The sequence below is a fragment of the Mycteria americana genome, chromosome 3, assembly GCF_035582795.1.
Source record: "Mycteria americana isolate JAX WOST 10 ecotype Jacksonville Zoo and Gardens chromosome 3, USCA_MyAme_1.0, whole genome shotgun sequence".
Classification (NCBI taxonomy): Eukaryota; Metazoa; Chordata; class Aves; order Ciconiiformes; family Ciconiidae; genus Mycteria; species Mycteria americana.
In genome coordinates, this window is record NC_134367.1 from 115,535,860 (window position 1) to 115,561,574 (window position 25,715).

General features: G+C 44.2%; 1 protein-coding gene across 3 annotated transcripts; it reads right to left on the reverse strand.

Moving 5' to 3' along the window:
- Window positions 1-7,483: 7,483 nt before the first annotated feature.
- Window positions 7,484-23,391, reverse strand: APMAP (adipocyte plasma membrane associated protein). Of its 3 annotated transcripts, none has more exons than XR_012774888.1 (10): window positions 23,286-23,391; window positions 19,242-19,358; window positions 16,063-16,178; window positions 14,170-14,262; window positions 12,033-12,149; window positions 10,558-10,732; window positions 9,967-10,101; window positions 9,405-9,597; window positions 8,973-9,152; window positions 8,197-8,336 (listed from the first exon to the last, which is right to left on the reverse strand). XR_012774888.1 is itself a non-coding variant. In XM_075496635.1 (10 exons), the coding sequence occupies exons 1-9, from the start codon at window positions 23,375-23,377 to the stop codon at window positions 9,087-9,089; spliced, it is 1,104 nt and encodes a 367-aa protein (XP_075352750.1). In that variant the 5' UTR covers window positions 23,378-23,391; the 3' UTR covers window positions 8,197-8,336; window positions 9,042-9,086. The 3 variants fall into 3 exon arrangements, 2 of the variants coding, with proteins under 2 accessions (XP_075352748.1, XP_075352750.1); XM_075496635.1 differs by having other exon boundaries at window positions 9,042-9,152; XM_075496633.1 differs by lacking the exon at window positions 8,973-9,152 and having other exon boundaries at window positions 7,484-8,336.
- Between the last annotated feature and the right edge of the window lie 2,324 nt (window positions 23,392-25,715).

A 25,715-nucleotide genomic window follows, 5' to 3' on the forward strand; every position in this document is an offset into this window, starting at 1 on the left:
ACACACCCACAGCCCAGAAATTACAGTCTAACTAGTGCTTCTGCTTTAATCAAAAGCCAATCTATACTGTGAAAGGGCATGATTGCACATGCCAAGATGAATAAACCTAATCATATTCCCAAAGCATATTTTTGCTGAGGTTAAACAACATAGTTTCATTCAGGTTAATATAAGACATTCGATCTCTGGCTGACCACAGCTTATATTCAAGTTTAGTAGAATGATGGTCTTCTCTAGGTGGGCTTCTACCATTCCTTAAGCCTTCACTCTTCATGTATGGGCAGATTACTGCTTACACTGGACTAAGGCCCTTATTTGGAAGGATTTGGGTAACTGCTCCCTTAAAACAGCAATAAAGTCTGGGCCCATGTTCAGTTATACACAGATCAACACTTATAAATGGATAGGGTGCTGACCTAAGCTATGAAGAGCACTTTCTTTGCACAAACACCCCTTTTCTTCTGATAGTTGTTGCCTTTCTGCAGCAATATTGCAACTTCCATTAGCAGTGAGACCCGCACTTTCAGCCTTTATAACAACCATTCAGTCAAGAAAGGCCAGTGAAGGGCTCCAGGCCAAGGTCCAGGGATCTTAAGGCAGATGGCTCTATTAACAGCATAGCTGAGGTCTCTGCTCCAAGTAATCCCAAAGCAAACCTTTGCAGCCTGGGCAAGTCTCAAGTTCTGCTTCAGAAACATCACTTGTGATGAGCAGGTGGCCCAGCAGCAGTTCAAATTCAGCATCCACTGCCAGAGAGACAGCTGTGCTGCATCTTATCTTTGGGGGAAGCAGTCTCTTAGCTGGAAAAAAAAAAGATGTGCTCAAAAGAAACCTCCAGAAGGGCCATGGATGGATGTAGTGTGGTACTACATTCATCCATCACACAAGCCACCACTGGCAGCCTGATGCCAAAGACAAGGAAAAAGAAAGCCAACTATGGTGGCTCGAGTTGTCCATAAAGCAGGAAAGCCAAGCCACAGCTAAGTTTGTAAGAGGGCAAGAGGAGCCAGGAGGAGCTACTCTCCAAATCTCAAAGGGGTTAGCAATGATCTCAATCCCTCTTCCACTTCAGCTGGGTGCTTCACACAATAGCAAGAGCTTCCAACCAGGCTGTCAGCTCCAGACAGCCTGGGCCTAGAACAGGCCAGGCAGATCCACGTTTCTTCATTCAGCCTGCAGGACAGCCTGGTGCTCAGTAGCAGATGTCATCAGCCTTTCCACATGCCACAGTGGGGGCGAGAAGGCAGCACACAATCAGCTTAGGTCTGTGCAGAGATTCATGCAGGCAGTAAGCCCACCACAGAACAGTCTCCCATGTGTGACCCTTCAAGCCCCTGGCATAAAGGGCTTCATCTCAGTCTCGTCACTGAGTCAATTCCCCATTTGTCAAAGAAACAAAAAGTTAAAGCCAAGTGAACCTGGCATCATGCAGGCTGACAAACGCAACGTGCTCTTGCTGCTCTCTCAAAGAAAGTGCAGCAAGATCTTTCGGACCTCTCTATCCAAACAGGCTTGTTTGGAAGCATGTTTTACATAAAACTGTTGCCAGCATTTACTGCAACACAGATGGGCTCATTGCAACCAACACAGTGGGAAAGGAGACAAGCACCTTCTGAGAAAGCCTTATGTTTACAGCTGCAGCAAAGTGTTTACTGTAACATTACAATAAGAAATGCATACTGGAACATCAGCATCCATCACCTTCCCCAGGTAACAGAGTTATCATGAGCACCAAAGAAAGAGGCAGAGCTAAAGTCAACTGAGCTCTTTGTATCACTCCAGACCACTTTGTTCAGGAAGGATTTGGGCAATTAAAGAGTCTTGCATCAGGAGGACACTGCTAGCACTGACCTAAAAAACTGCAGCTACGTACCGTTTAATCACAATGACATGCGGCAGTCAAAAAGCCAATGTCTCTGCTCTCTGCATCTTTGCTAAAATTTACAACAAGGTTAACTGTTCACCAATTCACTCCAGGGCGTTCATACCCTTGCAGAGCTTGCTGAGGCTCTGACGTCTATTCCAGGCTACAAAGGGAATTAAATAAAAATAAATATTTCTAGCAAAGATTTCAGGCATCAGGAGAGAAGGGAAAGTTGTTCCTGCCAGCCCCAGATGCTGGAAAAATAGGAACAATCCCAGCAGTGACATTAAGAGCTTCTGGGACAACCAAAGCTGGTGCTTCAGAGGTATGGGTTCATGCAGGAGTGCTACAAACAAGCTGAAGGAACAGCTTCGTTCAGCTTCAGTTCTCTCTCCAGTATGCTGGAAGCACTGGGCTCAGTGCACAACATACTTTCTTGGCTCATCTGCTTATCAGGATACTTAGCCTCATCTGAGCCAGAGTTCCCTAACAGTCTGCCACATGGAGGGACTGGCTGCACACTGAGGAGACCTCCATGCACACAGTGCTACTCAAACCAAGCCAGCCTGCATTTCACCAGAGCTTCACAGCACCCAGTGATCTTCAGACAGAGATCTGCATTTGCTCAAAAGTTTTGCTATGGAATTATTTCCTCTCACACTCCTACTTTTTAAATTGCATAGGAAACAAGCTGCCTGCACCAAAATACAAAGCATTGCTGACTGACTTCCTACTTTGCATTCTCTTCACATCAGCAGCTCCACGTTAAGGACCTGGAAGGCCTTTCTATACCAGTTGTACCCGATTTCACAACCTGACTGACTTCCAGGACCCACTGACAGCTGGGGGAGTCATGCATGCAGCTGCACGGAAGCAAGACAAGGTTTAACTGGCAGCAGCTAGATAAGGAGACTTCTGCTGGCTGGGAGGAAAAAACTTGTATATGACTGACTACAATCACTTACTGCTAAATTTTTCAGTCCCTACCTCAAACAGAGCAGCAAAATGACCTGCCCCATGTGCTTATTCTTTTACAGCACTCTGTTTTCTAAGCAAGCTAGACAAGAAGGTCCAAGTGTCAGCACATCAGATCTCTGTTGTGATCACTGAGCAGACAGACCCAGGAGCTTAGGAGGACATTATCTCATCTGCAAAGGTTACTGCCACAAAGCAGACTCAGATTTAAAGGAAATTGGATTTATGCCAAGGCTTTGCAATCACTTTCATCAGCTGTCTACACTGAGATACCAACCTTTGCATAAAAGTGTCAGGGGCATACATGAGTTATCTTCCAGCAGCTCTACTATAGGAGAAGTTTGCTCCAGAAAAGGGACAGGGCACTTAGCTGTGGAATAGCATTTTAAATAACTTCAGCAAAATCTTCTTGATACTTGTGCCCCGCAGAAACATCTGTTCCACCAACAAGGCAAAACAAAACATACCTTTAAAATGCATAGCTGTGGTGTACTCCAGCTCAGTTCTTTATCCTTGGGCTGTTTTACTGCAGGGCTTTATGCTTCAGCAGACCCAAGCCCTTCAGGAGAGGGGTCACTGTTCTCCAATTCCACATCCCATAGTCTGTCCCAAAAGAAGTAAGACACAGGAAGCACCCTCAGGCACTTCTGGGAGTTGTGCAGAGATGGTTTCCTCCCTTCTTAGGGAGCCACAGCCCGTTTCTCCTGCCACCAAAAAACAATCTTGCCCTGACAAGACCTTTGGATACTGCTGTAAATGCTCCTGCTTCTTCCAGTGTGGGAGATGGGTCCACACTAGAGCAGAGCCAGCCTCAGAGCTGCAAAGGTGTAATGTTCCTGCACTGATACCATCAAGCGAGAAGACAGAGCTGTTTTTTTCCAAGCCTGACTTGTTCCAGCTTTCCCCATTGCTCAAGGCAGATATGTCACCATCCATCTGAAACTGTAACATGCCATTGACTCACGCTTCTGTGGAAGTGGAACGAGCCCATAAAAGCAGTCTTCAGAGGAGCACCAAGAGGAGTTTATGCCAGTTTGTTCATTCCACAGGCATTGTAATGCTGCTGCCTTACTCTGGGAGGATTGCATTTGAGGAACCATCAGGGATTAAAAGCACCTGAGCTTCTATGAAAACACTGTTCTTAAGCACCCCTTATGCTTAGTAATGAAAGAGCTCTGTGTCAGTCAACCTGTTTCATCTGGGTTCTACAGCAGACCATCCCACTTCCGCATACAAAGGATGGACTATCAGGATCCAGCACAGGACCAGGAATGGGTGCCAACACCATCTGAACTCAGAAAAGGCACTCCTCTCAGCCTCTGCAGACTTTGGGTCTCCTTGGACTGGAGGAATGCAGACCCTGCATTCAGGTACATCTCATAAGATCCTTAAATTGCACAATGACACCTCTGCCTGATATTGCAGTTCCACCCTGGTCCCCCACCAATGTTGCAGCCATCATAACAGTAACTGGCCTCCTTTCAATTTTAGTGGCCACGGAGACATAGGCAGTCTTGGGCCAGACATATCTCTCCAGGAAGCATCAAGCATACTGACTTTCTCCTAGACCTTGGTGCTTCACATGCCACCATCCCACTCTGCTTCAGGCTGAGCTCTAACTTGCAGGGCCAAGCACAGCGCTGAAAAACCTTGCAGACAACTTTCAGGTCACTATCAAAACACAGGAGACAGCCAGATCACGTCCCTCTGAGGAAAAGACTGACCCATATTTATGTCCATAAAGCTCCAGCTAAAATGAAATTTTAAGGTTCCTATGACAAATGAAATACCAATGGCCTGGTTAAGTGGCCTGTCACCATGCAAAGTTTGTTGCTTAGAATGATATTAAGTTGTGCCACCTACCACAGTTTACATTTGGTGCTTTACAGACTTCAGCGGTCTTTTTTTTTTTTTTTTTTTAAGGGAACTGCTAACTGACTGGACCTGTACCCGGTGAACTCTATTTGTAGAGGCTGGACAGACAGGCTTTATTCATTTTGAGAAGAACTGCACACTCTGTCCAAAGGCTTAACCCTTTAGACAAACTAATTTAGACTGACAGCTATTCAGCTACTTTCCAATGAAGCACGGACAAGAACAATGAAAAATATCTATTGCCCAGGGTAGACACAATGACAGGCAGGGCAAGACATCAGAAACTATAGGCTTTTATGGGCACAAATTCCTGCTTGCCTCTGAACCCTAATCCCAGAATTCACTTCCTGCCCTCAGTGCAGAGCCTGCCTTTTGTCTGCCTGCAGTTATTTCTAATGCAGCCATAGCTAGAGGCCCACTCTGCACAGCTGGAGACGTCCAGCCAGCAAAGAATGCGCACCACCAGCCAGAAAGGAGTAGTGACTGACCTCCCATGAGACGTCAGGGCCAACAAAGAACCCAAGTGCCCAAGGCATCAGCTCAGCTTCCTCTGTGCCACAGCACTAGCCTTCACCACTGACTTGCTGGATTTTATAGGCAAATTGCTCCCCATAGGAAGACTCTTGTGCAGACAGCTCCTGTATCTTCATGGTGTCCAGCCTCCTTTCCTGACTGTGGCACTTGGCAGAACAACCCTCCCGGCTACCACAGGATTAAGAGAAGAGCTTAGAAGTCAACAGCCCCAATGAACAAGGGCATTAGCTATCTTCAGGTTAGGGGAAGCTGCTTCTGGGCTTCAGTTCTGCCATGATTAACCATTTCTAGTCTTCTTGCACCTGCCCCTGAGATCCTTATGCCTGGCCACTGTCTGACAGTTTGGACTAGACCATTCAAAAGTCACACCAGACAAAGCCACACTCCGTTAGATACCTCTCATATTTGGCATTCTCTTTTCCCCTTCCCCAAGAAAAGCAAGCTATTCACGCAACCTCTGGGTCTGCTGCACTTGCTACAGAGCTCAGAGAGAACTAAAAAAAGACTCAAGAACTTCCTGGTGGGACCACAGGATCATCAGTGTATTAAGTTAGTCTCCAACAGTGGCCAGGAAAGAGTGAGGGGGTAGAAGAGTAGAAAAAGGACCAGAACCTAAAAACTCTCAAGAGACAACTCTTCATACATCTTATCCCTCTTGAGCATCAGCAGCACTACAACTTATTTTCTTTCCCGCTTCATAACTTCAGGGACAGTGTCTTAAAAGGGAATTGGTCACACAAAAGCCATCACATTTGGCATGCCAAAACAGCCAAGGTCTACTTCACTACAAAAGACAGCACAAGTTATTCAGTTAGATACTTTGGCAAATGAATCACTAGAGGTATGCAACAACAGGAAAAGCTGTGCTTGCCCCAAGGCTACCAAAGCACCAGCATGAAACAAGCCCCACAACATAAGATCCCATCAAGTCCAACTTTCATATCCTACCAGAAGGGGACAAATAGCTGCAAGGGCTGGCAGAGCAATGCTAACCAGCTGCTGTTTAAACAGCCTGCCCTGTGCTGGGTTTCCCTAGAAAGAGAGGTTGCAAGTGTGTCCCATTCTCAGCCCTTCTTCAGAGTTCCCACAGCAACAAGTCTGTCCCACCACAGGCAGGTCACACCTCCCCAGCCTTTCAGACTTATCACAGTATCACTCCATCTCTGTCCGCAAACTATTAAGGGCTCATTAAGGCCTATATAGGGCTCAGCTGGAGCAAAGGTCAAGGACTGCAGCAACTCATCTACTAGCCTTCTTTTACCTCTTACTGAGCTCTCTCCGAAATCCAGTAACCACCAGGTCAACCAAAGGGCTTGCAGCCCCTGGCCTCTACAGAACAAGTCAGCCTGATCCTGCAACCATCAGCTACTTGCAACAGGACTGCTGCAGCCTGGCAGTAACATAGAACAAGGTGACAGAAGCACTGACAGAAAAGCATCACTTTCCTTTGCATATCCCTCCATTAATAAAGACAAGCACAGAAGGCCAGTGAAAGCAGATGACATTTTTAACATCATCTTCCCCTTCTCTGGTGCTTTTCATTATATATCAAGCCAATCTTGATTATTTCCTTTTCAAAGGTGAGGAAATTGAGCAATAGTGTAAGTTTATGTTTGACTATCACCCAGTGGCAGAAAAAGAGAGAGCAGCAAAGTCTTCAATGCCAGAGCACGAATCAATCCACTAAATGACACAGCTGCTGAAGTAACCCCTTTAGTTCTTCAAGATGCAAAACCTCTTATTTAAAAATGTAACAGCACAGCCTTTCGTTTATAGTAGTTGACAGAAAAACATTCTCTGGATCTACCAAGCAGAGTATCTGTTAACAGAGGAAGTAAACGATTTCCTCTGGAGATGCCAGAAGGCATCCATGAGCTACTACCGCATTCCGTGCTTTTCCACGAAAGCCTTCCCCATCCACTATTACTAGATTTTACAGGGGCCCTTTCAGTCCACATCCATCTTCAGACACCAACCTTCCCCAAAACCTTTACCAGTTCTCCATAAAAAGCATGCTGTAGAGGATTCCTGCAGCTGGTCCTCTTCCCTCCCATGTTTCTCAGGAATGGCCACCTACATAACGAACAGGAGACTTACAGGACCTGGTAAACACGGAGGAAATACTACAAGTGACCTTTTTTAAAGCCACTGGAACTAGTCTTTAATAGCATAGAAAATGCAACTTTCATTCATCATCTGACTACAATGCTATAAAGAAACACAGGAGTCCACAGATAACGATCAAATTTGATTCTGCATGTTGATTAACAGTTAATTGTAGTGTCTGATGTTGATTACACAGGCTGGAATTGAAGAAACCCAAATGGTACAACTAGATTACTAGGCATGTTCTGGATGTTGCTGCCTCTACTACAGCACCATGATATGACATTAGAACATGCGCTGTAATCACTCCTAAACAGGAGGTCCTAAAACAGAAATAAACACATGCAAGACATCCTCTTCAATCCAAATCGTACACAATTAAATTCTATACATCACAAATCTTTCCAGTGTAAGACGACATACAGTTGCATTAAAGGTGATAGATGATGTCTGTTTAAGACGACTCCAAACAGGGCTGGGCGTTGAAAAGCAATGGATTTTCTTTAAGGAGCACATAACCATATGAAGATGTCTCACCATACTCCTCAGATATTAATAATTATGCATGCCAACTCCAAAACAAGAGCAGGCAAACCAAGAAGAGGACAGGTACAGCAAGCTGTACGTTTTCCTATGGCAACAGAACAGTGCTACTGCATGTTAACAGGCTGTCTTTCACGTTTTGTCCTTGGTCACACACTGCCTCAAGCACATGCTTCCTTCATACCTCTGGAGTATTATAGGACAGTGGCACTTTATCATGGATGGACAGTTAAACATGCTGAAGATTAAGTCTGCAAATAAACGGAGACCGGAAGGAGCCGAGGTAAAGATATCCATTGTGCTCATATGCCTCACTAACATAAGCTACCGTCACTCCATTGGGATCATGAAAGCTTCTTCTGTAGGATCCTGTCTCACTAAGTTCAACAACAAGGCTATATTTGGGCACAAACTTTGTCACGGTTTCCTGACTCAGCAACTAAAAGAAAAAGAAAAGAAAAAAAAGAAAATTAACAACAGAAGATTTTTGTTCTCCACAATTAGATCTCAGACACTTATACAGTCAAACACCATTCCACACTCCCTAGAAGAAGCAGCTAAGAACATAAGCACATATTTTAAGTAAACACTATTGCACAGGCTTAACACATTAACATCTGAAAAGCCAACTTTGGGGAAAAAAAAAAAAAAGATGACCAGCAGAAGCTACTCTACTCCAGCACTAGGCTGAAACGATGTCCACGCAGGAGACATCAGCTTGTTCTGGTGCAGTTAATGTCAAGCAGCAGACATCATGCTCTGCTCCCCACAGCATCAGTTTGATAAGGCACTTGCACTGCACCAGGAGAGACGACAAGTTTTACAGGGACAGCACAGTTTGTTTAGCTGAAATGGCACTTCCATCCTAAGCACTGCTTGTTGATTTTTTTTTTTGAGAACGGAAGTATTTTCAAGTCTTTTTATTGTTTAAAAAGCACCATGGTGTTTCTTTAGCATCAGATATCCCTTACAAAATACATTATTCTTGCTCATCCTCATCCTAAAGGGGGGTGTGACATAACAGCAGGCATATTGAGTCAGAACAAAGTGTCACCTAGCAGTGTACATAACATACACACTGTCTCCTAGGATGCCTAGGGTAGTCATTAGAACAGGTCAGACTTCTCAAATGCTCTCCAGACACCTGGCAATAAGTAGTTTAGGCACTTCGGGTACAAAGGTGAAGTCTTCACATATCCAAATGTAGATCCTGTGTTGCTGCATGGCTAGGGCAGAGATAGTCTCTTTTTCTTTCCTGAGATCAAGATGGAAGGCAACTTAAGAGATGTGTACCTGCTACTCAGAGAAGCAAATGTTAGTTTTACTACCTATGAATATATAAGGACTGTTCTACCTGGGGACAACCACAACAGTTTTAACCACAGCACTAAAAAAAATTTCAAAAATCTTCCTGTGAAGAGGAAGAAACAGGACAAACAAATATTTATCACTTCCATTCCTATACTAAAGACAGTTTTTTTAAAATTCTTTTAAATTTTTTTTTTACCTTAAATATCATCCTTTTAATCCATGGTTTTTCAGACAAGAAATCCAACAAAGAAAATCCAGGATTGGGCCGGACAGCTGACATAGCTACCCAATATCCTCCTGAGCTGCTTAACCTGATATTACCTGGAAGACCAGGCATATTCTCAACAAACATATCTGCTCCACCTTTCATCAGCCCAGACACATAATACCTGAAAGTTATAGATAGCAGGATTAAGACATCTTAACTCAAGCAGTCTAAGTAATAAATAGAAGTCCCAAAAGGAATTCACTTAAAAAAATATAATTTTTTTTTCTTATTTTGGTACAGGGAAATACAGCACAGCCACATTCCTCTCCCCAGAGAAAGTCAGTTTACTCCACTATGCTAAAGGAGCCCATGATGGAAAGATTATGCAGTCCAGATATTTACAGTGAAAGAAAAAATTGAGGAAGACCACCTTCTTTGCCACTGATAACTAGGCATGAATAGAGTGCAGGGTTTCTTTTGTCATTCAACTCATTTATTTAAACAATCTCTAAACAGAGAGTAGTAATAATTTCTGCAAAGTCATACTTACCTCCTGATTCTAGCCATGGTTGTCTCCTGCACCAAGACAAAGTCTTCCGCAGGAGAGAGCTGGACACCACTGGGAAACCTGAGCCCCACCATTAAGACTTTCACTTCTTTTGTTACTGTGTCATATTCAAGCAGGCTAAAAAGAAAGCATTATATATGGTTTTGAGTGAAGACAAATATTTATTCATCTTGGTTTCATTCTCCAGGCATTCTATCTTCTCTCACATGTACTTCACCTAAGTTAAAAAGGCAGAAGAGCCAAGAAGCATTTGTTTATGAATACAAGAGAAATACTAAGCCACTTGAGACTGGCAGCATTCATGAAGGATTTATGCTGAATGTAATGCTAACACCTTCCCTTTTAAAATATATGTTCCACACAAGTCCTCTTGAAGGAAAAAGAGGAATCTCATTTATTTTGCTGCAGGTCTCATTAGCAACATCCACACATTCTCTCACTCTCTCTGGGGTAATACAGTGTTTGCACAGGTGGTTTATAAAGAGAAAAAACTTGAAGACCAAGGAAATAGTGAAGTCCATTCCTACAGCTGAGCTTACAATAAGTTAAATGCCTTGGGGAAGAGATACTTGCCGCCCATCATCTGTGCCTTCCATAATCAAGAATAAATAGTCTCGTCTTTGCCATTTGCTACTGGAGTCCGTGAAGTAGATTTTCCTCCCATCCCGCGTCACTGTAAGATCATTCACAAATGACAACTTCTGACCTTCAATTAGTGTTTTGGTTGACACAAGCATTTTCATTTCACCTGGTTTCAAAAAGAAGGAAATTAAAAAAAAAAAAAAAAGGACACACAAGACAAGCTTCTGTATATCCTGCCTTGGAAATGAGTTAAATACTAACATGATATTAGCAGGCACTCCACATTTTTTCCATTCATGCCTCTGTTAAGTAATAAGGTTTTGGGTTGTAATGAAACAACTCAACACTGAACGTGAATGACCAGGAGAAAATACTCTTCAGAAAAAACTGAATCAGTAGATGATGTTCTCTATTGATAAACACCAGACTTTTCACGTTTCTGAAGCTCATATGAAACCAAGTGCAAACTCAGGTCCCAACCTTGTAGAAGGATGCAGGCAAGCCAATCAATGCTTTCCTTTCCCCACAAACCTGTACGAACAAAGAGTAGTACTTTCTAAACATTAAAACACCAGCAGGTTCACTAAACTGCTCTGCCACAGTCAGCTCTGCCACATATTACCAGGCAAATTATTAAGGCCAAATCTCTAAAAATTAACCAAAATCTATTGACATCATCTTTGGGCACTGGGTTTGGGTTTGTTTGCTTGGTTTTGTCATGACTGAGCTAATATGGCAGCTGTCTGCCATCAAAAGGAGAGATCACACCCTCCCAGAACCACACAGTCTGACCCCTTCGATTACATCTCACCTAGCATTTGGCTAGCCTCCCTCTCCCTACCTGAACCCAGTTTGGAGATGTAAACTGTCAGAAAATCAACCCTACACAAAAGCAACTATTGCTTTCTGACAGCACAGCTCCTAAAACTGAGATCTGGCTCAGGGACATACAACGAAGGGCATGATGCAACAGTGCCTTTCTCAGCAGGAACAAGCCACTTGACTTTCAGCTGCACCAAAATAGATCTTTCTTCACTTTCTATAGATTGGGGTTACAGGTAAGTTACGAGCTCCTCGCTCCCACACAGCGAGATCAAGGAAGAAACAAAAGTACAGCAAACATGACAAATAGTTTACGTAACAGCAGTATTTTTTTTTTCACTTTATGAAAACTGAAACAGCTACAAAGCTTTATTCATGGATCCTGAGGTACCAGTTTTGACAACCAAAAGCATATGTCACCAGAAGATAAGCCACTGGTAACTGATCCAGACAGACAGATATAGAGAGGAAGTGATTGCTGCAAGAAAATAAATACCAAGTTCTTGCATGGCATATTTCATCCAGACAGCTCCAAACCACTTTACAAAGAAGGCAGGCATTGTTTTGCCTGCAGTGTCTGGCAAAACTGCAAATGAAGCCCAGATTTGTCAGTGGAAGAGAACTTCTGAGCAGGAAAGTCGTACCTGTACCAGGATTAACTTCATAGAGTCCATAATAAGCATCTGCCACAAAAAGGGTGTTATTTGGCCCCACTCTGATGCCAAGTGGTCTTCCACATGTTGGTTCATCCTCACGGGTTCCTTAGGAAACAATTTTAAAATGGTTTTCCAAAAAGAAATAAGTACAAGGCATTCAGGCTACCTACATAGGTCAAAGAGAAGCTTAACAGAACTCTACGGCCAGCACCACACACATTCATTAAAGAAATTATTCTTACTTTCCTAGGTGTGAGTGAAACAGATATCCCCATGTTTTCACCAGTCTAGAGATAATCATATAATTTGCCAGGCTGGTAGCTAGCTAACATCTGCCCCAAGTAGGGCTGAATGTCAGAAAATTGGATTTAACTAAATGCTGCTTCTCAGAAAGAATCAGTTTTGCTGTGGGTTTCTTTTTCTTTTCTTTTTTAAATTAAAAAAAAAAAAAAAAAACACACACACATCTTGGAACTTTCTTTTTCTGGAAAGGTCCAACGCTGTCATGAAACAGCTAGTTTCTCAAGACACAGACACTGAAGACTTCTATATGAGGAGGAAGGGGAATACTGCAAATCTGAAAAATTTGTCTACTTGAGTCCTGAAGAACTAAGAACTTCAGAACATCTATAGTTTGAAATATTAGCAAGAGAAACTTCTGGAGAAGGTAGTCAGCTACACCCTTTCCACTTCCCTTCCCAACTCAAGGAGGGCAAGATGGAAGTCTAGGCTTCCTACTACCTCTTTGGCCCCACAGAAATAGGACAACATAATCTTCCCACCTCTCCCAAGCTGTACAAGTCCAATGGAAATGAGCAGTGGAAAGGTGATTCTTCATATCCATCCCAACCCACATTCACGCCTAAGCAGCAGCTGGAACTCTAGCTGCCTATCAGCTGGCAGTAGACTTCATTGGCTGTCAGCACCAAGACTGTCCTACCTGTTAGGCAGCCAAGAGTGCTTCCAAATCAGTCCAAAGCCTAATCATGTGAACATCCACATAAAATTACATAGCTAAAATGATGAACGTGTCAATGTAAGCTACATAAAGACAGCAACAGTTCCTGCCCATAATTTCTGTCTAACTGGCAACCAGCACAGGGCTGCAGAACCTCGTGTAAGCTCCTACATCGTTACCACAAACAAAACCACCCACAGTCCCAACATACACCAGCCAGGCTTCTCAGACTACCCAGACAGTAATGAGATAGCCAATGTTAAGCTTCCCCATAGAAATGGTTCTGTTAATAAACAAGCCATTACCAGTTTTTCTCACTCAGTTCCAGAAATCTCATTAAATGAAACAAGTAAGTGGTTCAGAAAGAGGTTTGGAATTCAACAAGAAATAACTGCAATTTAGCAGTAAGAAAACAGAGCTACCATGACCAACGGCAGATCTCTACTAAAGCAGGTGCAGCCACCACAACCCCCCACTGTATTTATAAACAGAGGAAGGGAAATTAGTACAACAAAATGCAAGACAAAATTCTGTAGATGGGGAAGGTGATATTTATTTTCAAAAATCTCTAAATAAGTTGATCTTTCCCACTCACACATTATCTCAGAGTTCATTCACTCACACTTGTTTAGGAGTCCTCAGTTTTTATGGGGTGGCCCTTCACCTCAGAATCTTGCTGACTTCAGCTTCCATAAATATTAGGCCAGGTTGCTGCCCATTTTTTTCTTGTTTAGGATACGTGCTTTTTCTAGATGGACTAACAGGAAAAGGAATGTTATTTGTGATGTACTTCAACCTCATCTTCCTCCTGGTCTTAAGATGCAGGATCTTCTACTGACAAGTCATCCATGCTGCAGCCTTGTGAGAATGCAGGCCTTGTAGTCATGACACAAAAAACCCGCATTCCTAAATTCTACTGCTGGGAACAGTGTCCTTTGTTATCAAGAGCACCCATTCCCATTCTTTTGGCCCCTTGTCCCTTCCAGTGCTTATATACATATTTCCACTCATACTTCATTCATACAAATATATTAATATTTCTGTTACAAATCTCTACAGAGGAAGATACACACTTGCATGAGCAATCCAGACAGAACACCAGTTTAATCAACACAAGCCCTGACCCAGACATTTTCAGATACACTATGTTCAGGAGCTGTCACTTACCACAAGGACCATGGCCAATTCTGGCTATTGTTTGTATTTCCCCATCTTCAATTTTGATAATCTTCCCATCAGCTGTCCCAGTAAATAGCACATCTGCAAAAACAACTTGTGCGATTAGCTTGATCACAAAACTGTAGTGGCAAACATCCTTCTACATGATCCTTCTACTAGCATGAAGTAGAATTCATGTTTAAGATATAGTGAAGTATCAGTCATCTTCAGTCATAGCAAAAGAATAAAGAGGGAAGGGGAAAGATGAAGGCAAATAAGAGTACTTGGTTAGATTTCTTCCAACTCAAAAAGAAGAGGAAGGATTTATGCCTTAGGAGTTATGAGTATGGGATATGAAGCCTTCCACCCATAAGTGGTCCAAATCCTTGGTTAAAGGTGGTGCAAAAACTTAATGGCTAGTCATTGGACTGATCTCTCTGGGCAAATTTCTACATCATCATAAAATGTGATCAGGCACTGCATCCGTCTTACCACTCTTCACGAAGAAACTGACTAGATAAAACTTCTCACTCTGATACAGTCCACGTAGGCTGCTGGACACCTACCAATGTTCATATTGTACCAGTTCTGGAGAATTACAAAAACCATAGCAAATGAACAACCACCCAAACCAAAAGCATTGCCAAATTATTGTATTCATGCCAAGCCATGTGACAGTGTAAGACAGATTCACTGAATACAAACACACAAATTTTTCCATACAACCAAATTAAATTAAATACCATTGGATTAGTAGAGCCCATTGCTTGGACTTTTCCATCTCCAATTTAACTGAAGTTTTAAGTTTGCTAATTACACTTTTAAAAGGGAATAAGAAGACTTCAACATTTATTCATATAAAACTTATTCCCTGTCAGGTTGATTATTTCACCCATAGGTCAGTTGTCCCTTACAGGAAGGTTTCCTTAAAGAGTTTCCAATGAGATTGACGAAACTAGGTAACAGAAAAGAATCAGTGGCTTCAGGTAATGAATTTAGCACATTGTTAACAGAGATAGGTAGAAAAAGCGTAATCTGAGGAAGGAATTTACAGTAGTTCCTTGCTGGGTAAAATAATTTTTAAAAATATTTTACTAATTTATTAGAAGATATAGCAGAAGGAAAATAAATGATATGGCTACTGAGCACCTCTTGTACTGAAGGATGTTTCAGCAAGGGCCTTGCAACACCCACACCCTCTCCTTTTCACATTAAAACAGTCAAGGACTCATGTCAAGAGTAGTTTCCAGCCTTACCCCCCCTTCAGGAGGCACAGGGAACAACCCTTGCACAAAGCTGGTTTCCTACTAAGTGGGTGTCATGCCATTACAAGTCTAGCCACCTCATTAAGAAACTGCTCAGAGGTGGCATGGGTTTGTGATTTGGGGAGAACACACATGCCATAAGAGAGACATATAGGATGGCATCTGTAATGCACACAACAGCACTAAAACGTAAATACACTATTTATCAATTTAAGATTTTTTCTGTCATATAAGCAAAAATTAACACCACAAAACTCCACTCCCTCAGAGGCAATGAGCATTAAAAGAGTAGGTAGCACCCTGTAAATATTAATTCCCAGTTAAGAGCTAGCCAAATGAAAAATTGGACCACTTCCTCCAAACGTAAGTAGCCCCCGACTACATTGCTGATGCTTTCAATCCTGAAGATAGGGATTTTTAATCTGGCGACAAGATTTATTTTATACTGGGGAAAAAGGAGAAAAGCAGTATATCACAGCCAGGTTTTGCTGCATAACACAGTTATTTTTTTAAAAACCTACATATTCAAAATAATTCCCAGAGTTTTTTATCTAAGAGCTATATTGCTGAACAAACCCTTATCAATGGAGCAACATTTAAAGACCCTTCTTTAAAAGCTTATATTGTCAGTGCTTACCCCCAATATTGACAATGGACTCTGGTCCAACCAGCTGATTTTCCCATAACCGCTCAGCTTTTCGTAACTTGATATTGGGCTCTAGCACACCCGTCAGGAGGGGAGGTTCCTTCAAACTGCAAAACAGAACACAGACCTCATGAGCCTTTGCACAAATCTGCAAACGCTCTTGAGCAACATATTGGATCATTTTTCTCCTAGCTTGCAAACTCCTGCAAACCTGAACTATGCCTTACATACAGCATATTTCAAAAAAGAAAACACAGCTGACAAGCTGAAAAGTTGACTCTTGTTCATCAAGGATCATAATTTTCTGGTTCTGCTAATCAGAAAAGTTGCAGTTATGTGTTCCTAAGACGTATCTGGAAATCTATACAGCTTCAGTTCCAACAACACGTTCCCAGTTCATCTATCTTACACAAAGGCAAAAGATTTCTGCATTGCCACAACACAAAAGAATAACTACTTTCTTACTCAGCTGATTGAGTTGTTTGTACCAGAATATTTTTCCTAAGTAGATATATGCAAATTCCTAAGCAAAAAGGTTTTAAAATTTGAAAGCCTGGCATTTTACAATACACTGAAATCTGACACCGTATAGCATTTTCATCACGGAGAAAAAATAATTTTTAATTACTAATTAGCATACAACTAGGGAAAAAAAGTGTTCCAGTAGTTTGAGCACTAGGAAACATATATTCTCCTTCATGACTTGAATGTATTCCCACAAAGACCAACTGTACAGAATAAGTTGCACATAAACTTAAAAAGTATTGAACTGAAATCCCAAAATGACAAAATAAGGTCCAATCTTCCAAGCCCTTATTCACATAAATAGCCAAGTTCAAGCCAACTGGAGTTCTAACCAACTACAGAGATACGGAGAAGGAACGTAGTAAGATGCCTACACAGCTTCAACTTAAATACCAGGCTACAAAGCACTGTGCTTCAAAACCAGCCTTAACTGTGCTGACAAACTCGAATATGTTTCAGTCTCTTAGGTTCTTAAAAACACACACATAAGCCACCTCAGACACCATGAGTTAAAGATTTCAAGTCATTACTAAAAGCTGCATACATGCCCAGGGTGGTAAGCTCATTAGGTGTTAATTCACAAGAGTATGCTAAAGCTCCCTAGGCCAAGCTTTGAAATAATTTTTCATTTGTTTTGTTTTTTGGTTTTTTGTTTGTTTTTTGTTGGTTTTTTTTTTTTTTAATAACTCCTTATATGACCATAAGCAAATGCCTTCCACCTGTAGAATCTTAAAAAGATGAAGTTTGACTCCAAAACTTGCCCAGGTTCACAGGATCCAGGACTTATTTGCCACCAACCACATTGCAACTCTACTGCTCATATGGTGAAAATCATTACAATTTCTAGAGCTTCAGTGACTGGGGGGAAAAGAGTCAACTGAAATTGCAAACTACAAAAGCCATGACAATTCAGGAAAGCAGGATCGCAACACAAATAATTCAGAAGGAGAGAAAAATACACATTTTATCTGTCTGGTTACAGACAGCAAACTTCCCTTTAAGTATGTATTACTGCACTGGCAAAGCCAACTGAATTACTAGCTCCTGTCCACAGAAGATTTACAGCAGAGTTGTCTTCACAATGCTAACACAGATTCGTTTTCCACCCCTTCTTCCAAGCATTAGAGAGTTTCAGATGAGGACGACAGGCTTCATATAAGGAACTCATTTGCTCGGAACTTTGGACAGTTGTGTTTCAAAGCAGAAAATCCTCCCTGGGATCAGTATTATCCAAGAGAAAGAACTTGAAATAAACCAGAGTTGCAGGAATCTCACATATCACATCTGCTTTTTTCTCCCCCCTCTTATTCCTCATTATTTCCAGTGGCTTACAGGAATAACATCACTAGTGGCAAATGAGATTTCTATGGGTTCTTTCACTGAAGGGATTGATTCAGACAGCATCTACCTCCTTGAGCTTTTTCAAAACATTTCATAAACATCACACAGAATCATCCTATCTATTGTACAGACTGGAACCCCTTCTGGCAGTGAAGCTAAGAAGCTAATTAAGAGTGTACAGCAATATAAGCCAGTGATTTGGGCAAGAAGAATAGTTCTCCTGGTCTTGTAAAAGGGACTTAAAGTAAGAAATGTAAGCATGCAGAATACTGTAACCCTGGACCAGAATTAGACCAGGACTGTATAATAGGAAAAGCATTACAGACATATCCTATTGGCTTTCAGAATTACTGTTCAGTTGCAATGTATTTCAGGGAATTGGGTTTTGTTAAACCCAACCACAGTAGAAAGCATTTCATTATGATTTGCAATGAGGCAGCTTATGTCTAATAGCCTATTGGCATGACTTGTAAGTACTACCCTACCACATTAACAGTTTCTTTCAACTCTAGAGATATTTACAGTGGTGGTGTTCCTTTTCATTCAGGAATTATCGAGTTGATCATAAATATTTAGCAGACTGAGCATTTTCACTTACTTCAAAATGCCAGGAGCACTATACAGCCTGAACTCCACCCTATGCTAGTAGTCAAAGCATTTCACACACAACTTCTCCCAACACAGGTCACATCTTCTCACGTAGTTGATTCACTTTACACTACACTTTTGATACAGACTTCAATTCAGACACTTATGAATTCAGACAGGGCAGAAATCACCTAGCTGCATTGCTTTATGAGATCTGCATTTAAATACAACATCACCATATGGTTCCGCTGGTATAAAGCGCCAAATCAACCCAGTCAGGTTATCCATTTCAATTTCCATCCTCAGATAAACAGTCTCTCTTTGACAGAACTATAATAGCAGGGGTACAGCTTGGTCCTTAGTGAAAATGCAGTTCTCGTCTCACAGAAGGCAAGAGTGCACCTAAGTAATTACAAGCTCCACTGACGGCTTGGAGAGCAGAAAATCATTTTCTAGATTAATGATCAAAGAAAGTAATTCAGCTCCTTCAGTGATCAGTAGTGACACACAACTGCACAAGATGGCTCAGAAACAGACTGGGTATGCAAAGCAAGCCATAGCAATGGATAATACTACAATCATTCCCCAGTTTCTTAATCCAGTTAGAACCACTTTACACAGTTGACTCGTTTGCTGGGGGGGGGGAACCCACAACAGAATGCATACGAGAAGTTACGCTTCAATAACATTTATTTCAAAGCAAAGCAACAATTTACCTTATAGGCTGAGGGTCTATAGGACAATCCAGTAGAACAGTTACTCCAAGCAGGGGGACAGTTAGAGACGCAGCCAAAGTCAAGAAGGTAACTCGGAACACCTTGCTGCTGTAAGTACTGCCAAAACCAGACAAGAAATAGGATTAACATGCTAAGCTGTTTTAAGATACAACAGTCTTCAAAAATTCTTTAACAGCCTATTTTCTTCACAAAAGGAACCAGAAACACTTTTGCCCAACCACCATTCTGAATGACCTTTAAGGTCCATTTTGAACTCGTTAGGATAAGAGAAAGGGATATTTATCCAGTCTCAGCATCCTGGCATCATATGAGGCAGTGTTCTCATGTACAGGCTTCATTGCATGCTACAAGTTACAGCTGACTTCAAAAAAAAAAAAAAAAGAAAGAAAAGAAAAAGAAATGGTGGGGAGGTGATGTTGTTGGGTTGGGGTTTTTCCAACTTGATCTTCAGTTTTGGCAACGGTTTCCATCCCAACACAAATTTTGGATGAAAAGGTCAACTAAAACAACAAACATTGGAGGAAGTTAAATGAATGCTCGCTTGACTTAGTAAGCATTTGAAACTCAAGCCCCAGCACACAAAAGAAATTAAGTATCTTCTATTTGCCCATCAAAACACACAACAACAAAGTAAAAACTGTTCTTCCACAGGAGAAAAACAGGGTTTGTTCTCAACAAGTTTAGAGGCATCAATCAGACATTTACAGAGAAAAGCACAGAGCCACGCTCAACAAATCCTAGCCTTGAACTGGAAAAGCAGCTCCCACAATTTTAGCTACTCTGAACCATTCACTGGCACAGCCAGCCAGTCTCCTTGCAGTATCAATTAAAGGCAAACAGTGCCTGATGGTTCTGCATTAATCCCTGGACCACTTCCACTGTTTTGTCCTTCATTAGCCAACCATCCAGACAGTAAGAAATATGAACTACTGCCCAGAGCACAAATATCACAACTGGGGAACTAATGACATGTACTTGCAGTACTGATATCAGCATCAAGGTAACCTTTGTGATTATCAGCTGGAACAGCAAGGACAGAACTAGGCCTAGATTTGGTCACTGCTTGCATGCACAATGTACAGAAGTTGGAATATTCATAATCCATCACAGCTCTTTCCTGATGGCACAAGTGCAGCCAGCCCCTCTCTTCTGGCAGCAGACATAGGCGGTTACGATGGAGGTCTGCCCAGTTTCCCCAGCTCTGCACAGTACCCAACAGGCCACGACAAGCCACCATGCAAATCACCAGGCTGTGCCGAGGTGACTGCTACAAGGATGCTGACAGCCTGCCATGACAAGAGCTGCCACTGCTGCTAGCCCAAAGCCACAGACAGTTCAGCCCACTCCAAGAAGTGTTGTTAGCACTGCTGCTGCTGGTCACCAAACTTTTCCCAGCTCCCCCAAGGCACTCACCAGCTGAGCCTACTTCCTTTCCACCAGCATGCCCAAGTATTCCTGCTCTCAGATATATTAAAAAATAAATTTTATTTCTTGCACTCAAAGGCACAGCATTCCCATCATGAACTTCAGCAGTGTTACAGCACTAAGCCTGTCTCCACCTGAGCTGGACCAGGCTGGGAAACTGCTTCAAACAAGCTTTCTCATCTGCACTGACCTCTTCGTAATTCCCAAGAGCCAGACTGCCCTTGCAATTAATTAGAAGAATTCAGCACTTCCTGCTTTAACAGTAGATGTCTCGAGGAAGCAACAACCTCCCAGTCTGTTTCCCCTTGGATTTGGAATCAAGAGTGGGTGGTAGAGATATGAGGCGATCCCCAAGTTCACACAAAGACAAAGACTTCAGCTGTCAGCCTTGTCCTTCCACTGTCCTTGAAAAGATGAAGGCTCAATACTATAAGATTAAAAGTACTGTCAGCAGACACCTGAGCATCTTTGTGACAGCTGAGAACAGCTCACACAAAAGGAAGCAGACAAAGATGAATGGGAACTCATCTGCCAAAGCCAAATTAATTAAAGCTACTGAAAGCATAATTTAAGTAAAGGTCATATTTCTGATCCTCATTCAAACTTACAAGGGATAGACAATAAAGGAAAAAGGCAGGAAGAATGAGGTTACAAGCAAACTCATACTTCAAGCCTGCAAACTGCAAGACCTATTTTAGATACTGCTGAAACCACAAGAATTTAAATAAAACCCAAAAACTTTAGAAAAAAAAAAGTCAGCTGCTCAGAATCCTTAGAAAAGTAAACAAACAAAACATACCCAATATAGAATACTGACAACTGTAAGTTACTGACTGGTCACTGGAAAGAATCACTGAAGTAATGGTTCACCAACACTCATAAGCAAAACAGAAATCTTTAGCTAATTGTGTCTCTGATAATTAATCCTACACGGACTCCAGCCACAAATCTCAATAATGCAACTTACCAGGACTCCAGCTACAATAACAGCAATTTAGTTGTCACTAAGAACTGAAAAGAGAAGCCATTGCACCATCTCTTGAAGACAGACAGTAGGCTAGCAAGACAATACTATGGGTCACCATAGCCAGGAGTCCAGGCTGCCTCATCCTTCTGGCAGAAGAGCTACTGGGGGGCCAGAGGGGAAAGCAACTGTCATCAAGAGTTTCTGCCATGGCTCCCAGCCAGAAAAAGGGCAGCCTCCAGAATTTCTTCCACTGGTTTCATGCAGGACAGTCTGATGAGAACAGGACCCATGGATACTCTGAATCACTGCTGGAGCCCTAGAAATTCAACTGATTTGAGCAAAGTTACCAAGAGAGACTGAAGCCAGGAGGAGCAGTCTCTCAAGCTGAGTGATGCTGATGCTGTCCTTCAAAAACAGTGGCTACGCATGCAAGCCACCAAGTTTCATTCTGATGACCCTGAAGGGCAGAGATAACAATCTGCAAGGTAGTCAAATCGGAAGGGCCATAGTAGATGGTGAACCAAAGTATTACAAGTCATGAACTACTTTATTCAGTGGAAGGCAATGCAAACACCACCACTTTCTTATTGCAGCTATTGCCTTTAGTTACAGTGAAGCTAATTCTTTATAAAATTCCTAAACAGAAAATTGTAAATGGAATCTTCTTTAACTTAGCCACAAACAAATGGACTGTTTATCAGGTTATTCCATCTCAGACATGTATAGACTAGTCTTTAAACTGCAGATTACTCTTTAAACTATTGCTAAATATAAACAGACTAACCAGAGCTATACAGGACTTAATCAAACCCACAATAAGTCTGTGCAAGCCACAATGGGATAAGTGTTATTTCTTGACTAGCAAAAACTAAACAGTACTTAAACAGACCCACTGGAAAAAAAAAAAGCCACAAATAAACCCTTTTTTTTGGTTAAAGCTCTTCTTACAGTTTGGCAGAAGCAGGTGTGCAGGCCCTGCCCAAAACCTTCCTCCCTCTGTCAGCCACCTCCAGCAGAAGCACGAGCACTAGGGAGAGAACCACCTGCTGCAGAGCTGGGGTGCTGGGAGGCCGGGGGTACCCACAAGCTGACACCCACGGGTGCCCCAGCGTCAACCTGTGCCTCCAACCAAGAGAGGGGAACCGAGGCCTCGCTCCCTACGCCCGTGGCGGCCTGCTCAGCCCCGGGGCAGCCAGCCAGCCCCTTCCACCCCCCTCTCGCCCAAGACAGCCTCTCCCAGGGCACTCTGGCCCAGACCAGGGCCTCCCTCACCCGGGTCAGGCCAGGCCGGTGGAGCCTCTCCCCTCCCAGCACACTCCCCAGCCGGATTTCACCCAGGCCGGGCCCGATCACCGCCTTACAGCCCCAGGTCAGGTCAGGCCAGGCCCCCAACCCACCCACCACGAACCCTCCTCCTCAGCTCCCCGGCCAGACCGGGCCCTTCCCTCGGGTCAAGCCGAATACCCCCTCGCACCGGCCAGGCCCGGCCCAGACCCTCAGCACCCCCCGGCACACCGCCCACCGCCGCTCGGCCCGGCCCTTCTCTCCTCTCAGGCTAGGCCTGCCCCACCCCCGCGGTCACAGCAGGCCCCTCTTCCCTCCCCGTCGAGGGGGACCGCGCCGGGCCCCACCTGCCCGCCTTGGCCTCCTGCGCCGGGCTGTCCTCGGTGATGACCTGCGGGCGGAACGGCCGGCGCTGCCGCAGGCCCTCCGCCTCATTCATGCTGCCACCGCCGCCGGCGCTCCCGCCGCCCAGCCACCCGCCCCGGCCCCGCCCTCTCCACACACCCCAAGGAGCCGGCCCCGCCCCCACAGGTCCCGGGCCACGCCCCCGCTCTCTCCGCCGGCAGGAGCAGCCCCCGCGCCGCGGTGGGCGTGAGGTGGCGGGTGCTCTGGTCTCTCGCCCAGCGCTGGGCCCGTCTCCGCCGGCGGTAGGACGTGCTAATAGCTACCCTGCGGCCGGGCGAGCTCAGCGAGCTCCACCGCTGCCTCCTGAGCGGCCTGGGGCTCCCCAGGCAGGGCCGGTGCTGCAGCCATCCCTCGCTCGGCGAGCCCGAGCCCGACGGCCCGCAAGATGGCGCCAGGAAACCGCGAGGGAGGGAGGGAGGGAGGGGCTGACTTTCCCCGGAGAGGCGGGGGAAACGGTCTCCGGTGGGACGGGAAGGCAGAGGGCCGCTGGGGAGGCTCTGGGGCGTGGAAGGCAAACTGGAGTTGCCTGCGGGAGTGGGGGCTGGCGGAGCTGCGGGCCCCTCTTTATGTCTGCCTGTCCCCCTCGACAACTTGTGCGCCCATGGGATGTCTTAACCCAGATGCGAGGGGTGACACCCGCGCCCCCCCCTTTGTCAGCCCGCGGGCTCCCAGAGCATCAGCTGTGCTTCCTCTCGTGGTCTTCTGGGTAACGCAGTGTGCTGAGATTTTTCTGGCTTCTTTGCCTTGCTCAGGAGCAGCGGCGTTACAGGAAGGACCCAGGGTGCCAGCGGCAAGATCGGACCCATGGCTTCGTTAACACTGCAAAAAACAGCGTTTAGCAAGTGCAGCTCAACAGACAAGGGCTGGAACAGGGGACCGCCCCACCTGCGGTGGGAAAGGCTATTTGGCATCACGCCTAGTAACGAAACGTGTGGGTTTTCCACAGAGAGGAGCTGCGGCCAGGAAAGGCGGGGGGGGGGGGGGGTGGGGTGGGGTGCTTTTCTCTCTGTGCGGGTCGAGTTCAGGCAACAGGCCCAGCAGCTGCAAGAGCTTAGCAGCCCTGTTCCCTAACGGCACCTGCTTTCCTGAACAACCATCTCACCCCAGGATCGTGTGAGTAGTATTCCACAACCTCTCCTCCCAGCTGCCGTGAGGCTACTGTTGTTCCTGGGGGCGCAGAGGGCTGAGGCACAGAGGAGTAAAATGGCATCCCCAAGGTCCAGTAGGTAGAAAAATAAATTTAATTGAGTCTTCTGCATGCTAGGTGCGGGGTGAGCACTGAAAAGCACTGGGTTTCCACTCTCCCAGCTTCCACAGACCAAAAAGCCAAAGTAAGCTTTGTCACTGCAGACACAGGGAGTCGAGGCAGATACACGCTAGCCACAGAGAAATAGAAGCAAGAGTGAAAAAGCTGCTGTGGCAGATCATTCATTACCAGTGTTTGTGGGCTGGTAATTTTGCATAGCTGTGACCATTTCCACCCCAAAAGGTGGTTACATCCCCAAATCCTTCTGTCCAGGACAAAGCAGGGCTAGGCTCACTGCCATGAAAAATATGCTGCGCCTCTAGACTCAGCCAGGAGACAATTCCCTGTCCAGAACTGTCTGTTTTCAAGCTGAAAAAGAATCATCTGTTCCTTCTTAGTTTAAAAACAGAAACTTGTTGCTGAAATCAGCTTCTGTGGCTTTAACTGGCCATAGAGACAGCCCCTGAATATAATTGTGTAAGGCTGGAAAACGGTCTCCATTTTACCAATAAATTCTCAGTAAATAAATCTGGGCAGCTGCAGTAGCAAAACACAAAGTGAGGAGATGGGCACCTGCCTTTCTATATAGCCCTTTCCGTGACTTGTCGGAGACACTTGCCAGAGGGTTGCAAGAGCTAAGAGTGGTGTTGGAAGCTTTCCAGAAGCAGCTGCTGGAGGTAACAGGAGAGGTGGCTAATGAGGATGTTCAGTGTCTGTCCCTGCATTACAACTATAGTGTTATCCATGTGGTACGCAGAGGGTGAAACACAATCTTCCTCACTTCTTAATGGGCAAGGCACCCTGCAGAGGATGTGTTCCTGGCACTTACAAATGACCCATGGCACCTAGAAACAAATTTCTTCTCATCTGCACGGCTCTAGGACAGTTACACACTCACTTTCTACACAATGCTGTCTCTCATGTTCCCCACACACATCCTGTTTTCACTCCTTTTCTACTTGTGCATGCTGCACACAAGACAAAGAGATGAACAGCTGAACCATCCATATCAACTAGTAATAATTAATTGTTCCCACTAATTGTTCTGTTTGCATCACACAGGAAAATGAGTGTAGAGCAGTGGGACCTCAGGATTTACACATGCAGCTTACTGACTTGCACATGC